This window comes from Dipodomys merriami, unplaced genomic scaffold (assembly GCF_024711535.1).
Source record: "Dipodomys merriami isolate MVZ:Mamm:240054 unplaced genomic scaffold, mDipMer1.0.p SCAF_1, whole genome shotgun sequence".
In the NCBI taxonomy this organism is placed as follows: Eukaryota; Metazoa; Chordata; class Mammalia; order Rodentia; family Heteromyidae; genus Dipodomys; species Dipodomys merriami.
Genome location: NW_027202270.1, coordinates 56,448,332 through 56,470,637, shown reverse-complemented (window position 1 = coordinate 56,470,637; position 22,306 = coordinate 56,448,332). Strand labels below are relative to the sequence as shown.

Sequence of the window (22,306 nt, the reverse complement as noted above, 5' to 3'; positions counted from 1 at the left end):
TTGTTGTATTCCTTTCTTTTTTTATAATTGAAATATAAGATGAGTCATGTAGGAATTATAGTTAACACAAAGCAAGAAAATATTTCAGAATATTGACATACAAATTTCTCCAGCATGAAGGCTGAATCAATAAAATACAAAATAATTTTGACATCCTCAAATAAATTATATAACATAATAAAGAAAATAGAGATGTTCAAATACTAACTTTAAAAACTCACTAAGTACATTCACCTCACACAAATAAAACAGGAAATATTATTCTTTGTTATTTAAGACTAGAGTACAACCATCATAAATAAATAATTTCATCTTCCTTCTTGAAGAAGCAATCTATGAAAAATAAGGTAACAAACATGAGTAATATTACCCTTTCACATGAGTTCTTTTTAAGATTCACATAGGCACTTTTACAAAGTGATGATATATTTAGACTGTAATATCTAAATAAAGGTACTTGCTAAATGTGTTGCAAATTGAAAGTGATTTTCAGACGTATTCTAGAAACCCACTGTCACGTTCAATGCAAGACATCCCACTTTGTATTTTATCTGTCAATTTACTTTCTTCCTCCACATGCTTGCATCTCTGTTCCCATTCCCAAATTAGACTTTAAAATCCCTGAGGGCAGGACCTATCTATCTTTTTATTCCCACTTGTACCCAATATTGTGGCAAGCAAGACATGGGGTGCTCCATTTTTATTTAATAAATGGATGAATAAATGAATGAGAATGAAAGTATATGCAAACCCCACAGCTGTCAATTTTCTGCCTTTCTTATCTCAAGTCAATCAAATGGAGATGTGTTCAGTAACATATTTCCACAGTGAAATGAAGTAAAATCCTAAATTGTATATATCCTTTTTCAATACTGCTACCCAAGCAGCGTTTTGTCATTGCTTAAAGAAGGGATAGTTAAGTTTTCCCTAGCTTTTAGCAAAAGACTTCCATGATGATCAAATAATCTTGAGAAATCCAGTCTTAAAAAATCAAGTAACTTATCTTTACTGCTAGATTCTTCAAAAGCACGTGATATGCTAATGTGCCTTTCCACTCTTTAAGACATTATGAAAGAACACCTTTGTTCTTAGATCATCTCAACAAAAGAATGCTCTAAGGAACAGAGTTTGGGAAGAATAAAAGATGTGTTAAATCTCCTTCACTAAAGCAGTAGTACAGATTGAAAAGAAATTCAACATTCAACATTCACCATTTTGGCTGCACTCACCTGTTTCTCCTAAATAGGTAGTACTGATATTCTTTGTAGGGATTGATTGTTACAGTCTTTGAAGAATTTTCTTAGTTATTCTCAAAATATTTACTTCCTCCTTTTTTTGGTCCTTGTGTGTTCAGAAATAATAGGGAGTTCAGAATTGCTTTTTATTTTTTAAAAAAATCATCTGTTGTATCTTCAGACAATGGATATTCATGTTTGATTCATCTTTGGAAGTGTTCCAGAAACATTAATGCTCATTACTAAATGGGGTGACTAAGTCATTTCTATGAGGAAAATGTTGATAGATCTGGTTATGAGATTTCCTGCAGGGCCATTGTGATTCTGAAAAATTAGTCCGTATACTTCCTGTATAACTAAACTACAAAGGTCATAATTTGAAGTATTTTCTACATGGGGAGAAAAGTACTATAAGAATTTGAAGGAAAGTAGAAAGCCAGCTAGCACTCCAATGTCAATTGCCACAAGATTTAAACCAATTGCCAGCTCTGCCATTAGTTGTATGACAATGGAACACTTATCAGTGTTTCCAGATGTCAGGCGTATAAACTAAAGTAAGTAATGACTTACATAGCTTTCAAACTATTTCTTTAAGGAATGCTTTAGCAGTCCATTTTGAAGAGGATGAGAACAAAGAGGAGTGTACTAACAAGCAGGAGTCTGTACACCTAAACCTGTTTTATATATTCCATCAGAGCAATGATTATTTTTTCAGAATCCTATTAATTTAAACATGGGAAAGCATAGATTGCATGATTTAAACTCTGTTTAGCTATACATTCTATAATTCACATTTCTAATGAATATGTTTTCACATCAGAAAAACTCTACATTTGTCTCCATTCATATGCTCTTGGTTCAAGTAAAAAAATGAAGCCTTTCATGACTTTTATTATTTTATATAGCTTATTTTATACTTTCATTCTTCGTACTTTTATTCTTTCTTATTAAATAAAAAGATGAGTTGACAAGCCACCTTTTAAAGTAAAATCAAAGACAACATGGAGATTGGGTAAAATTAATGTCTGTCCATGCATAACTTGAAGTCATCTTTTCATGCTGCCTTTGGGCACTTAAACACTGTTCTGAATTATCTTTGAGGTAGAACCAAAACAAACCAAGCAAAACAAAAAAGCAAAAAACATTCACAAATAAAGCAGAGAAGCAAGAAAGAAAGCTGTGAGAGATTTCCTTGGGACATGGTTATTATAATTAGGCTTTGCAATCGTCCTTGACACAAAGTTGAGAAATGGTCTTCTTAATTCGAAGGGCCGTCAGGCGGGCTGCCCCACTGGCATACCAGCACTCACGCATTATTCTTCCCATGACCCGGAGTGCCTTTATAAGAAAAACATAAAATGTTTTAGCTACTTTTCATGAAACACAATAGAAAAGAAGCAAAACCACGGGCCCAGAAATTTTTGTCAAACTTTGAAAAGCTAAAAACAACAATAAAGAAGCAAATGAACAAACAAACAACAACACAAAAAAACCCCACAGTGAGCTCTAAACATGAAAATAACATTGGGACCAAGCTCCTTTAAAAATGCTTATCAAGTCCAGACACCAGTGGCTCATGACTCTAATCCTAGCTACTCAGGAGGCTGAGATCTGAGGATCACAGTTCGAACCAGCCCAGACAGGAAAGTCCATGAGACTTTCCAATTAACCACCAGAAAACTGGAAGTGGTGCTGTGGCTCAAGTGGTAGACTGCTTGCCTTGAGCTGAAGAGCTCAGGGACAGCGCCCAAGTCCCAGAGTTCAAGCCCTACAACCAACCAACACAAACAGCAACAACAACAAAATGCTTATCAAGATACAAATATTAGCAATGTAATTGAACATTCCATTTATTGATTCCTGGGAATGTAGTAGGATGGCTAACTTTTAGAGGTTTAGAGTTTGGTACTTTCATAATGCCAACATTCAGGAGACTGAATTAGGAGTTTGAGAGCAGTCTGGGCTAGAGTAAGGTTCTATCTCAAAAAACAAGACAAAAAAAAAGTAAACAAAATGCAACAAAAAATTGTAAGCCAGGTGCTAGTGGCTTTCACTTGTAGTCATAACTAACTAATCAGGAAGGTGTGATCTGAGGATCATAAATCAAAGCTAGCCCAGATAGGAACATCTGAGAGATTCTTATCTCCAATTAAGCACCAAAACATCAGAAGTGTAGTTGTGGCTCAAGTGGCCTTGTGCAAAAATAATGCTCATGGACAGTGCCAAGACCCTGAGTTCAATCTCCAGAACCAGCACAAAAAAAAAGAGATAGAAGAGAATTATAATAAATATACAACAATGATATTCACCTAAAATAATATAATAAGGGTGGGGGGATATATTAGAAAAAAAATTCTTAAGAACATATCTTGTATTTGATTTCCAGCATTTTGTTCTGAATGACACAATAACATAAAAACCTTACTTCACAGCTTTGCCACTGGTTTGGGATACTGGGTCGCAACTTCTGGTCACAAACAACCTTCCTCATTTCCTCAATCGAGGGGTCTGAAGGCACCATGTCATAATAAGGCAACTGATATTCCTCAATAATTCCTACAAGAGATTTGTAGAATCAGTTTTCCTGCAAAATAACCAATAAGGATGCCTACTTCAAACTAATACAGATTTGGTCTTCTAGGCACAAGTGCTACCCTAGAAAACTGGAAAGCCCAAGTTCATTAAAATAATGTATCACTATAAAACCAAGGATTCCATTTAAAAGCACTCATTGAAGTTATTTTGTAAAGTTATAAAACTTTATATAATTGAAATATGAGAACATATATTTATTATATATAATACAATGTATAATTTTTATAATTATATTAGTGTTTTTTTATCCAAGCTTTTGGTGGCTCCTATGTGTAATTCTAGCTCCTTGGGAGGTTGGGTTTGTGATTTGAGGCCAACTTGGGCCAAAAAATTTGTAAGACTCCTTTTTAGCCCACAGCTGGGTGTGGTAGTTTGTACTTACCGTCCCAGCTATGTAGGAGACTAACATTGAGAGTGTTGAGGGTCCATACCAGCTTGAACAAAAAAATTCTGAAGATACTTTTTCAAGAAAAATCTGGAGATTTATGCCTATTACCCCAGTTGTATGGAAGCAGAGCAGGCCTGTGCCAAAGGTGAGACTCTTTCAATAAAGCAAAACAAAACAAAAACTAGAACAGCTCATTTCTTTACTACTAGCTACTTAGCAGGCTAAGATCTGAGAATCTCAGTTCAAAGCCAGTCCAAGCAGGAAAGTCCATAAGACTCTTATCTCCAATAAACTTAAGGGCTGGAGGTTGGCTCAAGCATTACCTGTCTAGCACGTGTGAGGCTGTGAGCTCAAACCCCAGTACCATTAGAAAACCAAAACTAAAGATTATCTCCAGTGAAACTTTTGTGAATTTTTATTTATATAAATCATTGTGTGACTAAGAGTACCTACTTTCTCCAGCTTAGCTACATTCATCTGTGAATGAAGTATATAACTCCAGCAAATAAAATTGCAAAAAACAATAGCTTCTTTCTGGAAGTTGTTAGGCAACCTTGTAAACATTCGCTTTCTCTTGTTGACATTTTCGAATATTCTGGACATGTAAACAGTTGAAAATGTAAGGGTTAATGTTTATAAAATCTCCAATCCAAAGACAAAAGAGGCTTTAGTGAATAGAATAGAACTTGAATTCCAAGAAATTCCATATAAAATTGTTCTCATTAACTATGTCCTCATGTTAAAATATGTAGAGAGAAAAAACAAAAAGAAAATTTAGACAAATGTCAATGTGTAACTTTTACAAAAAGTTAAGAAAAGCTAGGGTAGGTGTGGGCTGAAGGATGAGTGAGAATATTGAAGGGAGCAACACTGATCAAGATGCATTGTATTCATAAACTGCTTTGCTGTATGGCACTGCCTTTGTACAACTACTTAAAGATAATTTTCAAAAATAAAATAAGCCAGGAGCCAGTAACTCACACCTGTAATCCTAGCTACTCAGGAAGCTAGGATTGGAAGATCGTGGTTCAAAGCCATCCGGGGCAGAAAAGTACCCATGAGACTCTTATCTCCAATTAAACACTCAAAAACCAGAAGTGACACTGTGGCTCAAATGGTAAAGTGTTAGTCTTGAGAACAAAGAGGTTCAGGAACAGCGCCCAGGCCCTAAGTTCAAACCCCACACTGACAAATGAAATAAAATAAAAGTGATGAATGTGTTAGTAATGAATGATGTGCCACATTCATTTTTTTAAACTAATTATCCCTCAAATCATTGGCCAATGAAGGTACCACATCACCCTACTTTACAGATGAGGAGACTGAGGCAGAGTATTGTGAATGTGTTCAGGAATATGCAGCTAGTAACTGGCAGATCTGGAACCTAAATCCAGATGAGAGATTTCAGACCTCCTATTCCTCAAAACTCCAATTGGTTTCTTTCTATGAAGACTGTTATGTTCTTGAATTTTTACAATTCATTTATGAATAAAAAGAGAAGACGTGTTTTTGTAGTGTATTTTAATCTTATAAGACGTTAGTGAAATCTGCAAGATTGATGAAACACAAAGTGGTATCAATACACATTGCAAAAAGGACAGTGACATTTTCATTGAATGTTTACTCAGTAGTAATATAAGCTTCATAAAAATTCCTTAAGTCACTGAAACCCAAGGAGCCAGCTTCATCATCTTCATCTTCAAGATAAAGAAAGTGAGACTTGCCTGAAATCTGACATTCAAGGAGTTGCTAAATTAAAGCTTCATTCTAAGAAGATCTCATCTAAAATAAAAACTATACATGGAGGCAGAAATAGGAAGGATCATGATTTGAGATCTGCCTCTGAGATCTTGTATCTCCATTAATAAACAGCATCACATGTGTGATCCTAGCTATGTGGAAGACAGAGGTAGAATCTTAGTCTCCAGTGGGATGATGCAAAAATCAAAGACAGTCTTAAAAAAAAAGAAAGCAAAAAGGGCTAGAGGCTGGCTCAAGAGGCAGAGCACTTGTCTTGCTAGTGAAAGTGCTTGAGTTGCAACTCCTCCAGTCTCTTAAAAATAAAAAAGTATAACTTCTATAAATCATATTCTATCAACATTTAACTTTTATCAATCGTTTCCCCAATTTCATCAGACTGTGTGTGTGTTGGCTTTTGTACACTCAATTTCTTCTTTCTGTTATTAAGAGGCACCAAGTTTGTCTTTGCTCACATAATCTCTGCTTTACTCCCCCAGACTCACCTCACATTCAGCACATGAAAGGGAGAAATAATGAACAAGCAAAGGCTAAGAAACAAAAATCTAGCTTAAGTCCTACAGTCTTGAGAAGTCATGAAACTTCTTTAACATATAAGCTACAAATAACTATACACAGACTTAAGATAATTTTCAAGTGGTTCACAAAACAGCATTACAGGAATCAGAATTTCCAGGACAACTGTCATCTCCATCTCAGCAGAACTCAAAATACAAAATCTCCAGTATATAAAGCAGCATGATCCACTTTTATCCCTGAAAAGATAGCACCAAAAGGCAATCTCTTAAATGTTTTAAAATGATTTGATATAGTACTTAGGGGAAAAAAAGATAGTCACATTTGTATTCAGAGTATCAAGGAAAGGTAAAGCAGACAAAAAGGATTATTTTCAAAATCTTACCTCCAACTGAACACCTTCGGGCTATTTCCCAGTAAACTAGACCAACAGAATAGATGTCAGCTCTTTTGAAGGACTCGAAAATATTCAAGTTCATTGTATCATCCAGCATTTCTGGAGCCATGTACCTTCAAAAACACACACACATGACAGATTCTGTGTATGACTTTTCAGCAGTCCAATAAAATAAAATCTTAATAAACCTGGGTACAAAGTATAAATTAAGATGGCTCACATCTACAGTCCTAGGAAAATGAGATCTAAGGAAAATGAGATCTGAGGATCATGGTTTGAAACCAGCCAGAGCAGAAAAGTTTGTAAGATTCTTATCTCCACTAACCTACCAAAGCAGCTGAAGTGGAGCTATAGCTCAAATGGTAAAGCACTAGCCTTGAGAAAAGAGGCTCAGAGACAGTGTCCAGATCCAGAGTTCTAGCCTTGAGAGTGGTATCAAAAACAAAACAAACAAACAAAGAAAATGAAAGAGAGAAAGAGGGAATGAAAATAAGAGAGAGCAAGGAAGGAAGGAAGGAAGGAAGGAAGGAAGGAAGGAAGGAAGGAAGGAAGGAAGGAAGGAAGGAAAGAAGGAAGGAAGGAAGGAAGGAAGGAAGGAAGGGGAGGGAGGCAGGAAGGAAAGAAGAGAAAGAAAGAAGGAGGGAGGGAAGGAAAGCAATCCTAATGTGGGGTCAGTCACATGGAAAAGTTAAGGCTGGTTTTTTTCTTTTTTGTTTGTTGATCTACATGTCTTTGGGAATATAATGGAAAGCACAGAAATGGAGGGACAAAGGACAAACAAATTCAGCAATGACACTCACAGGACACCATATTGAAAATGAAGTATACAACTTATGGGTGGGATGGGAGGGGGGAACCTGGAATAGAGCAAGGGAAAGGGTGACACTGACCAAAAGGAAATGTACTCTTTGCCTGACTTACGTAACTGCTACCCTTCTGGTTAATTAATTATTTAATTAATGTCTCCTAGGAAACCTTAGCAAAGAACTCAAAGGCACTGTCCTGAGATTCCAAATACACCTTAGAAGCCAGCTATACTAGCTTCTCTCCATGGCTTTTAACAACTGGAGGTAAATGTTTTGAGCTCAAGGTCAAGATCTCTGGAAATATGTCAAAGCAGCCTGGAGACTGAAATTTAAGTAGAGGAAATGGAAGTGGATTGGCTGGGTGGCCACCTGCTGTCCAGAAGGAGAAACATACCAAAAATACCATGACCATGAGCCTGTCCTGTCTTGTGTGCTGTATATGCCATTTATATAATGCTTGTCCTTATGTTTTGTACATTTGGTTCCTGTAGATGGCAACTGTGTCCAAACCCACATTATCTTACTACATACCACCTCAGGAAGTTTAATGCATAAATAATAGATAATAATAATAGATAATGCATAAATTGCTAGGTCATGTATTTAAATATGAAGGAGACATAATAGCACACAAATATATTTATTATAGAGGGTCCCTAACCTCTCAATATACCAATGCTACACCTGTTGTTTAGAATGTGACCACGCAGAGCCACACCTCATATTCAGTTTACCTATGATGGATAAAGGCTTTGGAGAAGCTATACATTGCTGAAGGATTTTTCTTATTGGTAGGAAAATGCACCTAGAGAAAGTGACACTCTAAAAATAACATATATTCCCTCTTCCCAGTTCCCAGCACTGGACTCTGCATCCAACTGACTTATCCATATGGTCTTAAAATGTCATCTCTCCCACTTTAAACTTATTGGATCCACTGACTTCTCAGTGACTCAGTAAAACCTGCTGTTTTCTTGGGTCAAGTATGTCTCCATTTGAGACCTGAGCCCTCTATACACCATGGGCATTCCTTTTCCCACAGTGAGCCAGCTTACCTCTTGGTTCCCACTCTTGGGTTCTGAGGTATGTCGATCGTGTTCAGTACTGAATCGTGCTTTACAGCCAACCCGAGGTCGGCTATGGCACATGTTTCACACTTTTTCACTAAGATATTTTTTGACTTTATATCTCGATGAGCAATGGCAGGTTTCCCTACAAAGTATAAGGAAAACATATTTACCACTTTCTTACTGAAGACAATGGTTCTAATAGAAATCATTTTAAATACTTAGCTCAACTATCACGTTCTCAAACAGTCCTTCCCTTACATACTAGCCTCCACTTCAAGCCCTTCGTCAGGACACCCCATTTATTGGTGATTGATTGATTGATTTGATTTTAACGTGGTGGTTCTAGGGATTTAACTCAGGGCGTTACATTTCAGCTTTTAGTGTGTCTTTGAGATTAGGTCTCCCTAACTTTGTCTAGGCTAACATCAGACTATGATCTTCTTATTTCTTCTTCTTGAGTCGCTGAGATTACAGTTGGACACCACTAGATTTACCCTCCCATTTGCTTTCTTAAGAGCTCTCATTACTATCTAGATTGTGTTACTTATTCTGAAGCATGTCTATACATCTGTTTTTCTACACTGAATTATGTCTTGTCATTGTGCCTCCAATGTTTAAAACACTGCATGACATTTGGTAGGCACCAATACATTTTTGAGGAAATGCAGAAAGAATTAGCATTACTATGTGTTCATAAGATCACAGCAAAAGCTGGGTGCCAGTGGCTTCCACCTGTAATACTAGCTACTCAGAGGGCTGAGATCTGAGGATCATGGTTTGAAGCCAGCTCAGGCAGGAAAGTCTATGAAACTCTTATTTCCAATTAAGCACCAAAAAGGCTGAAAGTGGATGCACAGCTCAAGTAGTAGAGTGCTAGCCTTGAGGGAAAAAAATCTCAGGGAGAGTGCCTGCTCCTGAGTTAAATTCAGGGCCAGCATCTGCATGTGCACACATGTGCCCCCCCCTCCCACCCACCCCCACACAGGTCATAGCAAATATATTCTAACTAAATTCAAGGTTTTACTACCCTAGATCAGCGGTTCCCAAATGTGAACTAAGGCTCTATGGACATTCTTGAGAATATTTTCTAACTATATTATTTGTGAGATCCTGTCTTTTCTTCATTTCAACTAAAACACAAAGATTTAATTAAAAACAGATATGATAATCTAGTCCATAAGTTAGACATTAAACAGATGTGCAGAAAATAAAAATATTATTTTCACCACATAGGTTTTCTGTATCACAAAACATGATGGAATGTTTAAAAACTGTTCTTTACATTAACATTTAGTTAATTGCTATTTCTTTGACAGTAATATTGTTTACTTTCCCAATTTTAATTCTATTATGGCAAGTATTAATGTAGCCTACATACTCAAAAGCTTTTTCAGAGTTTGTAATAATTTGTAAGCATGTAAATTTTCATGAGCCCAAACTTGAGAACCATTCATCTGTTGATCTTTCTTTTAAGTCAATGAATTGAGGAAACAATATTATTTGGCCTTTAACTAGATGATATTCAAATACTCTATTATGATTACATCTTTTCTGACCTTTTAATTATAAGAGATTAAAAAAATGTTTTTGGTCGGTTGTGGGGCTTGCATTCTGGGCCTGGGTGCTGTCCCTCAGCTCTTCAGCTCAAAGCTAGTGCTCTACCACTTGAGCAACAGTGCCACTTCTGGCTTTTTCTGTTTATGTGGTGCTGAGGAATCAAACCCAGGGCCTCATGCAAAGCAAGCACTCTACCACTGAGCCATCTTCCCAGCCCCATAAGAGATGAAATTTAAATTCTTTTTATTCTTGAATATAGAGCTTTTGCTACCAGTACAAGATCTGCAGGCATATGGTTAGATGACACAGACAAAGCTACTGAGAATAAAATTATATTGTGGCTTATATAGAAAATGATGTAAAATATGTGAATGGTGGCTATATCACTTTCATTAAGTACCTTATGGTCATAAATTATCCTGTGTTCCTTTATATTTGATATTGTCTTAAGGAACTAAAGTACAATTAAGTACTAAAACAACTTGACTACTAAGACAACTTAATATTCATTCTCTTATTTGAGCAGAAGAGGTTGGAAAGGAACTACATACCTTGTGTCCCTACAATCTCCATATGGAGGTGAGCCAGACCACTAGCTATTGAAAGTGCAAGTCTGACCATTCCAGCTTCAGTCACTATGTTTCTGTTCAAGTAGTCATACAGGGAGCCTTGTTCATGATACTCAGATACAAGCCAGAGTTGAGTCCACGTTCCATTATCTAACAGGAAAACATGATGTGTGACTGTTAATATATGTTAAGAAAGAATTCAAAACTTGTTAACAAATGTTAGTATTTAAAAGTCTTGATAACAGAGGCATGTTAATTCATTTAGTAGGGAGTAATGTACAAAATTATCAATGAATCATTGTTGTTGGGATATGAGAACCCTCCATCAAAATCAGAAATTTGAAAACAATAATTCTAATAACTGAACCATCTATTTCTTATTCCCTCTAATCTGTACCTGCTAGCAATAGTAATCAATGGTAGGTGGTATAACTGACAGGCTTTCAGCACTGTGTTGTAAATTACTTCAGCTTTTAAGAAAGAATATGTCAATGGAAATGATAAATACAACAAAATTTCAAAGGTATTTTTACTATCACAGACTTGCTAACATTCAAACAATGAATGGCCATATTTATGTTCCATTCAAAATAAGAAACCCTTATATAAACCCTTATATAAAGAGCCAAACAAAATGATAGACATTTTCAAGGTAACTTACTTCATTAACTCAGTAAATCCACTCATGTTTATTTAATGACTTTTAAAAGAGAAATTAGTCTAACACTTCACTAAGTATTAGAGCACCCAGGACCAACATTAGTTTTCTAAATAAAATACATAAAATACTCTGACCAGTTCTGATATTCAGTGAACATAATCTATAATAAACATTTGCTAAGAATCTCTCTTGTCAGATGCTGTGTTAGAGGAGCTCTTTGTTATCAAAGTATTTATCTTCCAAGCCCAGTTAGCCATAAGATTTCCTAGGAACACAAATATCAACATAATGATAAGATCACTAAGAAACTGATCAAATGAAAAGCTCAACCTTACATTCTCTCCTTTATTGTCAGGTAGTGGCTATTTTTAACACCCCCCCCCAATCTTTGTCAGACAGTTGACTAACAAGTAAAACTATAAATGTTGCAAAAGATAAGGGAATTCAGGAAGGTTAAAGAATATTAGACAAACAGGTTGACAGGTAAGGATATGACAGAGCTAGACCAATTAAATTAGAGAAAACTGATGATGATCAGATGATTTGCTTCACATGTTGTTTTATAATCCAACAAACACCATGATTACATTAGTCCATCCAAATGAGTCAACTTATCACAGTCATAGCAAAGTTGGAGTTGATTGCATTGCTAATTATATGCCTAACCATCAGGTAGGACAGGACAAGATTAGGAGGGGGAAATTGCCTGGTAGCCAAACAAGAAATGTCTCTTTCTTCAAGTCTGGATGTAGTTTTAAAGTACAGGCTGTTAAGAATTTGGGACAAAACTTACTCTTTAAGTTCATCTTGGCTTTACTATATTTCCTCCTAGATAGTCAGAGATTAGAAAATCATCAGAAAACACTATCATGGCCAAAATATATGATAAATGCTAACCCCCTCTTCATTATGAGTACTTTTATGAACAAATTTATATTTGATCAAAATAACCATACGTTTCTAATTTATGCAGGCACTATTAGATGCCTAACACCCAGAGATTATTCACTGTAGCCTTTATTGTTTTTAATAAGGGTGTAACTGTGGGTCCACTAATTACTCTTCCTTGAATACTTTAGCAAGTAAAATCTTTATTGAAAAAAAAGTAATCCACAGGTTCATATGCAGCCAATGATTACTCAGGTATCTATGAAATATTTTAGAAATATTAGAAAATACTAGAGAGCTGATGCTCCATTTCCCTCAAGTTAGCTAAAAATTAGTTTAGATTTTCTTAATGTTAAATTTTTAAATATATATTATATTCAAAGCAGCACTAGTAGAAGCTTTCACTGAAATTGTCTTGCCTGCCATCATTCTAACAGAATCTAAAGATAACATTTGTTGAAAACTTGAGTCCTGAAGAAGCCTGTTATACAGATGAAAAATAGATTCTTGATAAAGGTTAGCTTCAGTTTTGTATTTCTTAGTAAAATGCAGAAATGTTTGCATTCTGGTTGGTAAACAGCTTCTATTCAATACTCCACTGACATCCCATTGCTCGTGCCTTTCAAGATGCCTCAGATCTTTCCATTACCCACCAGCTACTGAAAAATGGGAACCTATGGGATGGGGTTACTGCTGAGACTTCTGTTTTGATTGGTTGGTTCATGTTCCACCTGAGCCATCAAATATTTTTTTAAACTTCCACCCTGGCCATTGCATTATTATGATTTTCTATCAGTCACTTACCTGGCTTTATTCTATGTTTATGTGACTTTATTTGAGGAGAAGAAGAAAGAATTTTCTTTGCCCAATAAAGAAATTAGACTTTTATGTAGTTTTGATTAAAAACAAACAGATTAGCCAGGGATCAGTGGCTCATGCCTCTAGTCCCTTGGTTCTCAGGAGCCTGAGTTCTGAGGTTCATAGTTTGAAGACAGCAAGAGCAACAAAGTTCATGAAACTCTTTATGTCCACTTAACCATCAAAAAAAATATGGAAATGTGTCTCAAGTGGTAGAGCACTAACTTTAAGCAAAAAGGTATGGGAGAGTGCCAGGCCCTACATTCAAGCCCCAGCACCAAAACAAAACAAAACCAAAACCAAACAAACAGATTTAGCCTCATTTGAGAATGCATATGATATTTTTAGTTGACAATACCTTTGTTGTCAGCAGCGATGAAACCAAGGATGTTTTCATGTCGCAGCATCACCGTCTGGTAGATTTCTGCCTCACGAAACCAAGATCTCTCATCTCTGGAGGAGAATATCTTCACAGCCACATCTTCACCACACCACTTACCATGCCACACCTCGCCAAATCTGCCTTTTCCTACTATTTCCTGAAGTACAATCGTCCTCGCAATTGTTCTTTGAACCAAGAGGGGCAGACCTGACCAGAGAAAAGTTGGGGTTGTCTTTGAAAGCAACTCTCAGAAAATATCTGCTCTGCCGGCTAACCTCTTCTCTATTGTACAGCAAACAAACACTTTAATATTACCAATTATGAAGAAATAGGCACCACAATAACAAACTTTAATGTCAAGTCATGCTCAAAAGCATACTCTAATCTGAATATAAATTTCTCTTCTATTTGTAAATAAATTTTTTAACATAGCCTTCTCTTAGAAATATCTGAGCTCCAAGCATTGTTCCAGATCATCCTGAATTGGCCATCAAAGCCAGGTCGGTGACTAAAGACACAAAGTGAAAAAGAGTATTTTGTTCACATTAAACTCAAATGTGTGATTCCTAGTAAAATTAGGAAAGCAAAAGACTGGTGAATTTTTCAAAAACAAGATTAAAACTTGAAAGTAATGAATCAAATTTGGGTGGCTGATATGGCTTAGTAGTAGAGTGCCTGAGGCCCTGAGTTCATCAATTGTGGATATAGTTCAAAAAAGAAAAAGGAGAGAGACAAAGAGAGAATTGAATTCAATGACAATAATCCAATGACGTAATATTGCCTAAACTGAAAATATATTTTCTACAGAATTTAAAAATTCAAGAAAAAGCCGGGCACCGGTGGCTCATGCCTATAATCCTAGCTACTCAGGAGGCTGAGATCTGAGGATCGAGGTTCAAAGCCAGCCCGGGCAGAAAAGTCCATGAGACATTTATCTCCAATAAATTACCAGAAAACTGGAAGTGGGGCTCAAGAGGTAGAGTTCTCGCCTTGAGCTGAAGAGCACAGGGACAGCACCCAAGCCCAGAGTTCACTCCCACGACCGACAAAAAGAAAAATAATTCAAGAAAACTTATTCTGAGGGTATGCATATTCGTTAAATCAGTGATATCATACTAGAATTTAAAGATTCTAATTTAAATAATTTTCATTTAAAATGCAAAGGTTGGGTGTATTGGCTCATTTCCTGTATCCAGCTTCCCAGAAGCAGAGACTGGGGGGATTATGGTTCAAGGCCAGTCAGGCAAAAAGTTAACAATATTTTTACCTCAACAAATTAGCAAAGTGTGGTGGATCACATTTGTTATTCCAACTATGCAGGAGGCATAGGTAAGAGGATCATAGTTCAAGACCTTTTGGGACACAAAGCTCAAAATCCTATCTGAAGAAAAATATATATATATATATCCTAAAGGAAAAGAGGGCTAGAGGTGTGACTCAAGTGATAAAGCATTTACCTAGCAGGCCCAAAGACTGAGTTCAAACTCCAGTACTGCCAAAAATATAAATAAATAAAATGCAGAAAACTTATCTCCAATGTTGGTTACATAATTATTTATAGGAAACAGTAAGGAATCCTACAATAGAACAGAAACATTGTGAAATATGGTATAGATACCATAACACAGATAAGAAAGACATGGATTCAAATCTCAGCTACACTCCTTGGTAACCAATTACAAATTATTTAACCACTCGACAATTAAAAGAAGCTTTAGCTTCCTTCTCTGAAAAGAGAAAATATAGGGACTGTGTCATGGGACAATATAAGAATTAATATATTAATATTATATAATACATAATAATATAATATTAAAATAATAAGCATGGAGAACATAGCACAGTATCTGACATATTACCCAATAATTATAATCCTTTTTTTTTTTTTTTTTTTTGGTCAGACGAGGGGCTTGAAATCTGGGCCTGGGCAAATTATAATCCTTTTAATATGTTATTCTTAGCCACTTTTACAGTGGCACTCTTAATGGCATGGGAAGCTACATTTACTACAGTGCCAATTGAAAACATAATATAACTTATTTATTCATACAAATAACTGCATGTACCTCTTCACAATTTGTTGGAGAAAGACTGAAGAAGAGAAAGACTATGCTACGTGCTATGATGATCATTACCATTTGGTGGAAGTTGGGTGAATTAGAATATTCTTTCTCATTTCTATATCTTTATAATTTCCACACTGAAAATGTATTGCTCTTATAGTCTTACTATCAGAAAGCATGTAGTTGGAGGCCATACGATAAATTTGTTCTAGAACTCATGTTTGTTATTGTCATTATCTTCAGATGGCTGAGACAGCAGCTACTTTGAAGCTCCTGGGGGCTTTGGCCTTGACTCTCAAAAAGCAAGCCAGTGTTTATTCAGATGTTCTCATCTTCGTGAGAACCACCCACTGTGGCTAAATAGGCACAGACTAGAAATTTGCTGGGATAAGCCTCAACAATTAGTCACGAAGCTCCCCAGTCAGAAAGTTCTTTTGAAACCTTATTATGAGAAAATTGGGGTCTGACAGTAATCATTTGACTTGCCCAGGTCTGTGTTGCCACTGGGAGGCAGACCCAGATCTAAAACACTGGTCCAAACTCTTTTCTAACCTGTAAGTGGACACAACTACAGTCATGCATTGTGCGCAGATTCCAACAGCAATGGTAAATAGTATTTTTGTAACCCATAGTCTGTTTTTCAACTGAGGATACACTTAACAGTTAACACTAATAGCTACTTGGCCAAAGTTCTATTTCTTCCTTCTCTCAAGATCTTGCACATGCACACACACACACACACACACACACACACACACACACACACACACACACACACACACACACACACACACGCACTCAAAAAAATAATCACCATAAATGACATATGGATATTACAATAGAGAAGCCAATGCTTTCAAACTGCAATGGACTGGGCACATAACCCAAGCTACAGACCAGCGATCAAGAAAACATGTAAGATTCTTATTAGAGCAATTAATTTGGGCAAGTAGGATGAAAGTGGACGCAGTATCTTTCAAAGCAACCACCGAAATTAATCTGTGTAGTTCTTGTGTGTTCTACCTAGAGTGCACTTGAGGATAACTAGATTTTGCTTTTGCTGTAAGTTCATTTTAATTTTTCCCCCAGGGATTTTGTAGATATTGCAGCTTGGCTGGTAACATGATCCTTCACAATTGTTATGCCACAAAAGAAAGAATCAAACTTCTTGGTCTCTCAAGAGCCACCTGAGACACAATTCACTCTCAATGACAGTTCAATAAAACATCAGTCCATTTTCCTATCTTGTAGGCACTGTATCTTTCAAATGTGTCCCTGACCAGGTCAAGGATAAACTTCACTGTTTTTGTTTCTCAACATCTGACAAGGCTGTTTCTCATTCAAGGTTACTGGCCAATTAGGAAAGGCAGAGGAAGCACACTGCCCATCTTCTTCCCACTAGTGAGCTCTTGTGGCAGAAACTTTGTTGTGGAAAGACCCACAGTCTGATTGATGATCGAACATGGAAAGGTCCTCAACTGCTTTTAGCCAGGGACCATTGCCAAAGTTATGCAACTGTTTGATGTTTGTTTAGTTTATGTTAGTTATATAGGGGGCTCATTGTTGCATCTCCATACATTTACACTGTATTCTAATCAATCATACCCCTCCAGCACTCTCCCTGCCTCTCAAAAAACAAAACCCCAACAACACAACCGTGTAGTTGTTGTTGCTGTTGTTTTTGGAGGGTGGAGAGGGATGTCTAAAACTCATTGAAATGGACCTAAAGAAATTATTGTTCTTAGTTATGCTTATTCCTTTTTTTCTACAAGGGATCTTAGAATAACCTAAAAATGAAGAGCCCAGGAGTCAGTAAATCTAGATTTAGATTTAAATACACAAAAACACAAAAACATTAAAAAAAAAAAAACCCTTAACACGAATTTTTTATCTTATGCCAAACTCATGACTACTTTTGTAAACTAAACATCCAATGTACTTTAAAAAAAATATTTGTATTACTTTCATTTGGAAGAAAGATCCTTGGTCATCCTGAATATATTTAAAAGAATATATTTAAAGTATGAATTCTTAACAAACATCTTTAGATGAACTTGACAAAATGATCTAGTAGGAATTAAATAGATGGTTATTTAATCAGTTTAACTTTATGAATAAATTATATAAATGTTCAAGAAATTAGGCACAGATCAAAGTTCTTTGTGCCTAAACCCAGCCAGTCTTCAAAAAATTAGAGGACAGTGACTCTCAAAAGGTTACATGAAAGAGTACTGACTTCCAATAAGCATTACATTGGAAGAAAGAATGCCTGCTTTCTGTCCAATGATTTAACTCTTATTCTAGTTTATAACCTTGCTACTTTTGAGATTTTCTTTCTTTCCTTGAGAACATAAAACCTAATTTGGGTGAAGGTGATGTAGGCATTTAGGTGATCTTGCCCCCAAAGTAGTCAAATTCTCTAGCTTTCTTGAGGACTATTGTGTTCATTCATTCAGATGGATCCAAAGTTACTTCCTATTAAGTATGATTGTTACCATCCCTCTATCACCTGCCTCTTTATCTTCTTTGCCTGCCTTGATGTTTGAAGAGACCATTGACCAAGGAGTTTTTCAAAATGTGTTGCATAATGGTCTTAATGATCTTTTGAAAGCAAGAAGAGATTCAAAGGCATCTGAAGTAGCTTACCTAAGTCCTCTAAAGAGTTCCATTTAATTGAGCAATGAAACATGCACACACTACCTGTTAACCTCCTCAATATCTCAATTAACATAATATAAACTAAATTCATGTGAACCTAAGAGGAGATAGTCGTAACAAGGTAAGCATACTGCAGAGTTCATGTTTCTACAAAACGATGTGCTAGCAAGTTTTCTGGGTCTATATGTGTAAGAACAGGGAATGCCCTACCACCTTGGGAATTTGTTAATGGAGAAACCTGCTGGTTTCCCCTCAAATACTTTGTGCTATGAGAAAGACGCATATGGTCCTTAGTACAGCCTGTAACTTGGAGCTGCTGCACCAAGGCTCTGGAGCCAGCTCAGAAAGGCATTGTGGCCCTACCTAACCCCTGTATTCTACTTTTGTAGACCATATTGTTGACTGAATTCTAGGTCAAGTCCTTGGTAACCTCTCATATACTGCCCAGGTGTGTCTACTGATTCTTAGCCCTTTATAACCAAAAGCAAAAGTACTCCAAATGTGCTACATTGCATAACTAGTATATTTACTTAGAACTCATTGCCTTGACTACCATGACCCTGACTCTTTTGTGCCCATAAAACAGTGACAAGAGATTAGCAGTGATTATTATTAACCACAGTGGGAGAAGTAAGGAGGTCAGCAGAGAAGCAAAAATCATAAATAAATCAATAAAATGAAGTGAATAAAATAACTGTTGAAGGAATAAGAAAATAAAATCTGAACACACAGCTTCCAGGAGCAATAAAAAAAGTGTTAAAACATGGCAGGCTTTTCTCTCCATCAAATTCTATAATGGTAAACTCTATAGCAGTGTTGACCATTTGCCTCACCAGGCATCTTAAATAATGGAACTCATAGTATGTTGTCAAAATATTTTACCATTTAAAATAAGGACTTTCTAACAGAAAAGTAGAACTGGGGCACATACCAGAGCCAGATCCTGAGGCAGTTACATCATAGATCAGATCTTTCAGGGTTTTTCCAGCATTTCCCAGGTTGCACTCAGAAAGTGCTTCCTCCACGTTTGATCTCTTTTTCTTCCTGTGTGTGCACTGCCGATCTTGGCACACCCATATTGTCAGCATGGCAGCTATGAACAGGAGGCAAATGGGCACAGTAATAACAATGGTCAGCTCTGTGGGTCCAAGTTTGGGAGCACGTGGTGATGCTGCAGTAAAAGAGAGAGAGAGAGAAAGGAAGAGAGAAAGAAAGAACACAACCATAAACTAACCCATCCACAACCTCTCAGAGACTGAAAGTACCAGCACCAAAATTTCACTGCACTGTACTCACTTCTGTTCATTGCCAAAGACACTGTGGCATAAGCCAAGACAAGAAAAGAGTCAGGACCACAGCTGCAGCTAAGAACAATGACATCAGTAATTATGACAGACAGAATTAAAATTGTGGGAAATCATTACCATCGAAAACTTTTCTTTATAAAGCTCTGAAAAAAAGGCTGAGCACCAGTGGCCGGAGGCTAAATTTTGAGGATCATGGTGTGAATTCAGGCTAGGCAGGAAACTCAGTGAAACTCTTATCTCCAATCAATCAGCAAAAAGTCAAAAGTGGAGATATGGCTCAAGGTGTAGAGTACTAGTCTCGAGTACAATGAAGCTCAAGGATAGCACCCAGGTACTGGAGTCCAAGCTGCAGGACCAGCATAGAACCAAACCAACCAAACAACAACAAATAGGATAATAAATGAAAAAAATCTATGAGAGCCATTCTCTGTGGTTTCTGAAGATGTTATTTTGGTGCATGAAACTGGCATGTTGTTCATTCACTGAAACCAGCCTTAGCATCAGTTTAGTTCTCACTCCAGGTCTTACCACCAGGGGTATTGGTTTTGTGTTTGATAAGCTGTAAGATGTATTTGATAGAACATGGAAGCAGAACTGAGGAGACTTTCATTCCCAAACATTAAGAAAATAATGCAGGCTCTGGAGAGAGGGAAGCCTGGCTGAGTGTGGGCTGCTTCTTTGTCACCCAGAACTATGTGGAAACTGCCCCTCTCAACACACATACATAAACACACACACACACACACACACACACACACACACACACACACACACACACACACACACACGACCAGATCAGGAAAATAATCACATAACAACTGCACCTTTGAGTCTAAACCAATGACAATGACAACAGACCTCATGAATAGCATTATTTACTTGTTTTCATTGAGAAGGCAAGTAAGCTTATTGCATTAACTATACTTGCATTTTACTTTATAAATGCAGTCAAGAACTCAATGAATAGCCTACAAAATTAAGAAGAGTGAGGGAAAGAGTGGGTAAGGGAGGGAATAGTGAGAATGTTGAAAGGAGTAACAATGATCAAGATGCATTGTATTCATAAACTGCTTTGCTGAATAATAATTCCTTTGCACAACTACTTAAAGATAATAAAAATGTAATAAAAAACTAAACATCATTTGACCACAAGTATCATTTCATTGTAAAAGAGAAAAGAATAAAATTCTCACAAATGTGTTCATAGATATTTCACCACAAATCTAAAAGTTATTAGTCTACTATAAATAAAGAAAATATCTTAAATTGTTAGGTAAGCTTTGGAAACATAATCCAAGCTCTTCTACTGTTCATTGTAATTATTCAGTGCCATCCAACTTCCTTCCCCCCCTCCACAGGCTTTAGGATTCTAATTGTACTGATACACAGGACAGCATGGCCTTGAATTCTCTTGTACAGGTACTAAGAGTTCTGTGATGACATTGGAAATCATTAACCATGGTTTTGGTCACTTTCAAAGTTTACTGTTATAAAAGAATTTTATTGATCATTTCACAATAATCTTTTATACAGTATTTGCAAAGGAATTCAAGCTTTGCTAAGGCATTCACAAAATGCACTAGGATCAACCTGAATTAACTGTAGCTTAAAACAAAACACCTATTTAAACATAGTTTTAAAGATAAAACTCTACTATTGGAAACATTTAAATGGATAAATTTTATTTTAATATTGTTATTAAGAACTACCAATATAAACCTTAGCCTTAACAGGCGTAGTGATTGTCTTCATTTTAGTAAAGCTCTACTAAGCTGAACTCAAATGGCCACTATAGCAACTAATAAGGAAGCAAAAGATCAGCGACCCTGGTAACACAGTCATCTCTGCACAAGCGTGGGGCATGGGCCTTGGGACTGCTTTTAAATATATTTATTGTCAAAGCAAATGTTTCTGCCTTTATGAACAAATTTACTAATATGAACTACTAAGCAAAAGGATTATTCAACTAGAAAATAAAAAAACAGTGCCATCCAGAAAGAACTCCTTAAACACTGAACAATTTCCAAAGCAAACATTTGTAAAAGTATGCTTTAAAACAAATGGTTATCATAATCTCTGTTGGAGAGAAATGTAGAAAAAGTGTTGTGTAATCTCCACCAGAGAATCAGAGTAGGCAAAGACAATAATGTAGGTAGGAGCTAGGAGCTAGGAATATATTTTAATAATAGATACTAATGATAGGCATACTAATTTTCTAGCAGAGTCTGTACTCTTTATTTGTGCTGGTACTGGAATTTAAACTCAGAGCCTGGGTGCTATCCCTTAGCTTTTCCACGTAAGCCTGGCACCCTACCACTTGAGCCATTGCTCCACTCTAGCTTTTTGGTGGTTGATTGGGGATAAGAATCCCATGGACTTTCCTTCCCAGGCTAGATTGGAACCCACCACCCTTAGGTAGCTTCCAGGGTGGCTAGGATTACAGGCGTGAGCAGCCAGTTTCCTGGCTCACATTCTATGTTCTGGATCACAGAACTCTTATTATGTGATCATTTCTAGCTCAGAAGATAGTAAGATGCATTTTCCTTGGAAAGTAACTCCATAAGAGGATACTTTAAATATCAAAGTGGGGGGGAGGGA

The 22,306-nt window shown here is 36.5% G+C and overlaps 1 protein-coding gene across 3 annotated transcripts in view; it reads right to left on the bottom strand.

Annotated features, from left to right (window-relative positions):
• Nucleotides 1–230: 230 nt before the first annotated feature.
• The window catches only part of Acvr1c (activin A receptor type 1C), an 87,124-nt gene continuing 65,048 nt past the window's right edge, over nucleotides 231–22,306 (bottom strand). For 2 of the 3 annotated variants that reach the window (XM_070022894.1, XM_070022900.1), the window contains 7 exons: nucleotides 19,333–19,494; nucleotides 13,657–13,887; nucleotides 10,874–11,041; nucleotides 8,751–8,907; nucleotides 6,878–7,002; nucleotides 3,661–3,791; nucleotides 231–2,573 (listed from right to left, as the gene is read on the bottom strand). In XM_070022894.1, the coding sequence (XP_069878995.1) occupies nucleotides 2,448–2,573; nucleotides 3,661–3,791; nucleotides 6,878–7,002; nucleotides 8,751–8,907; nucleotides 10,874–11,041; nucleotides 13,657–13,887; nucleotides 19,333–19,494 (1,100 nt within the window). In that variant the 3' untranslated portion in view covers nucleotides 231–2,447. Of the gene's footprint in view, nucleotides 2,574–3,660; nucleotides 3,792–6,877; nucleotides 7,003–8,750; nucleotides 8,908–10,873; nucleotides 11,042–13,656; nucleotides 13,888–19,332; nucleotides 19,573–22,306 lie in introns of all 3 variants that reach the window. The other variant, XM_070022883.1, reaches the window with a different exon arrangement.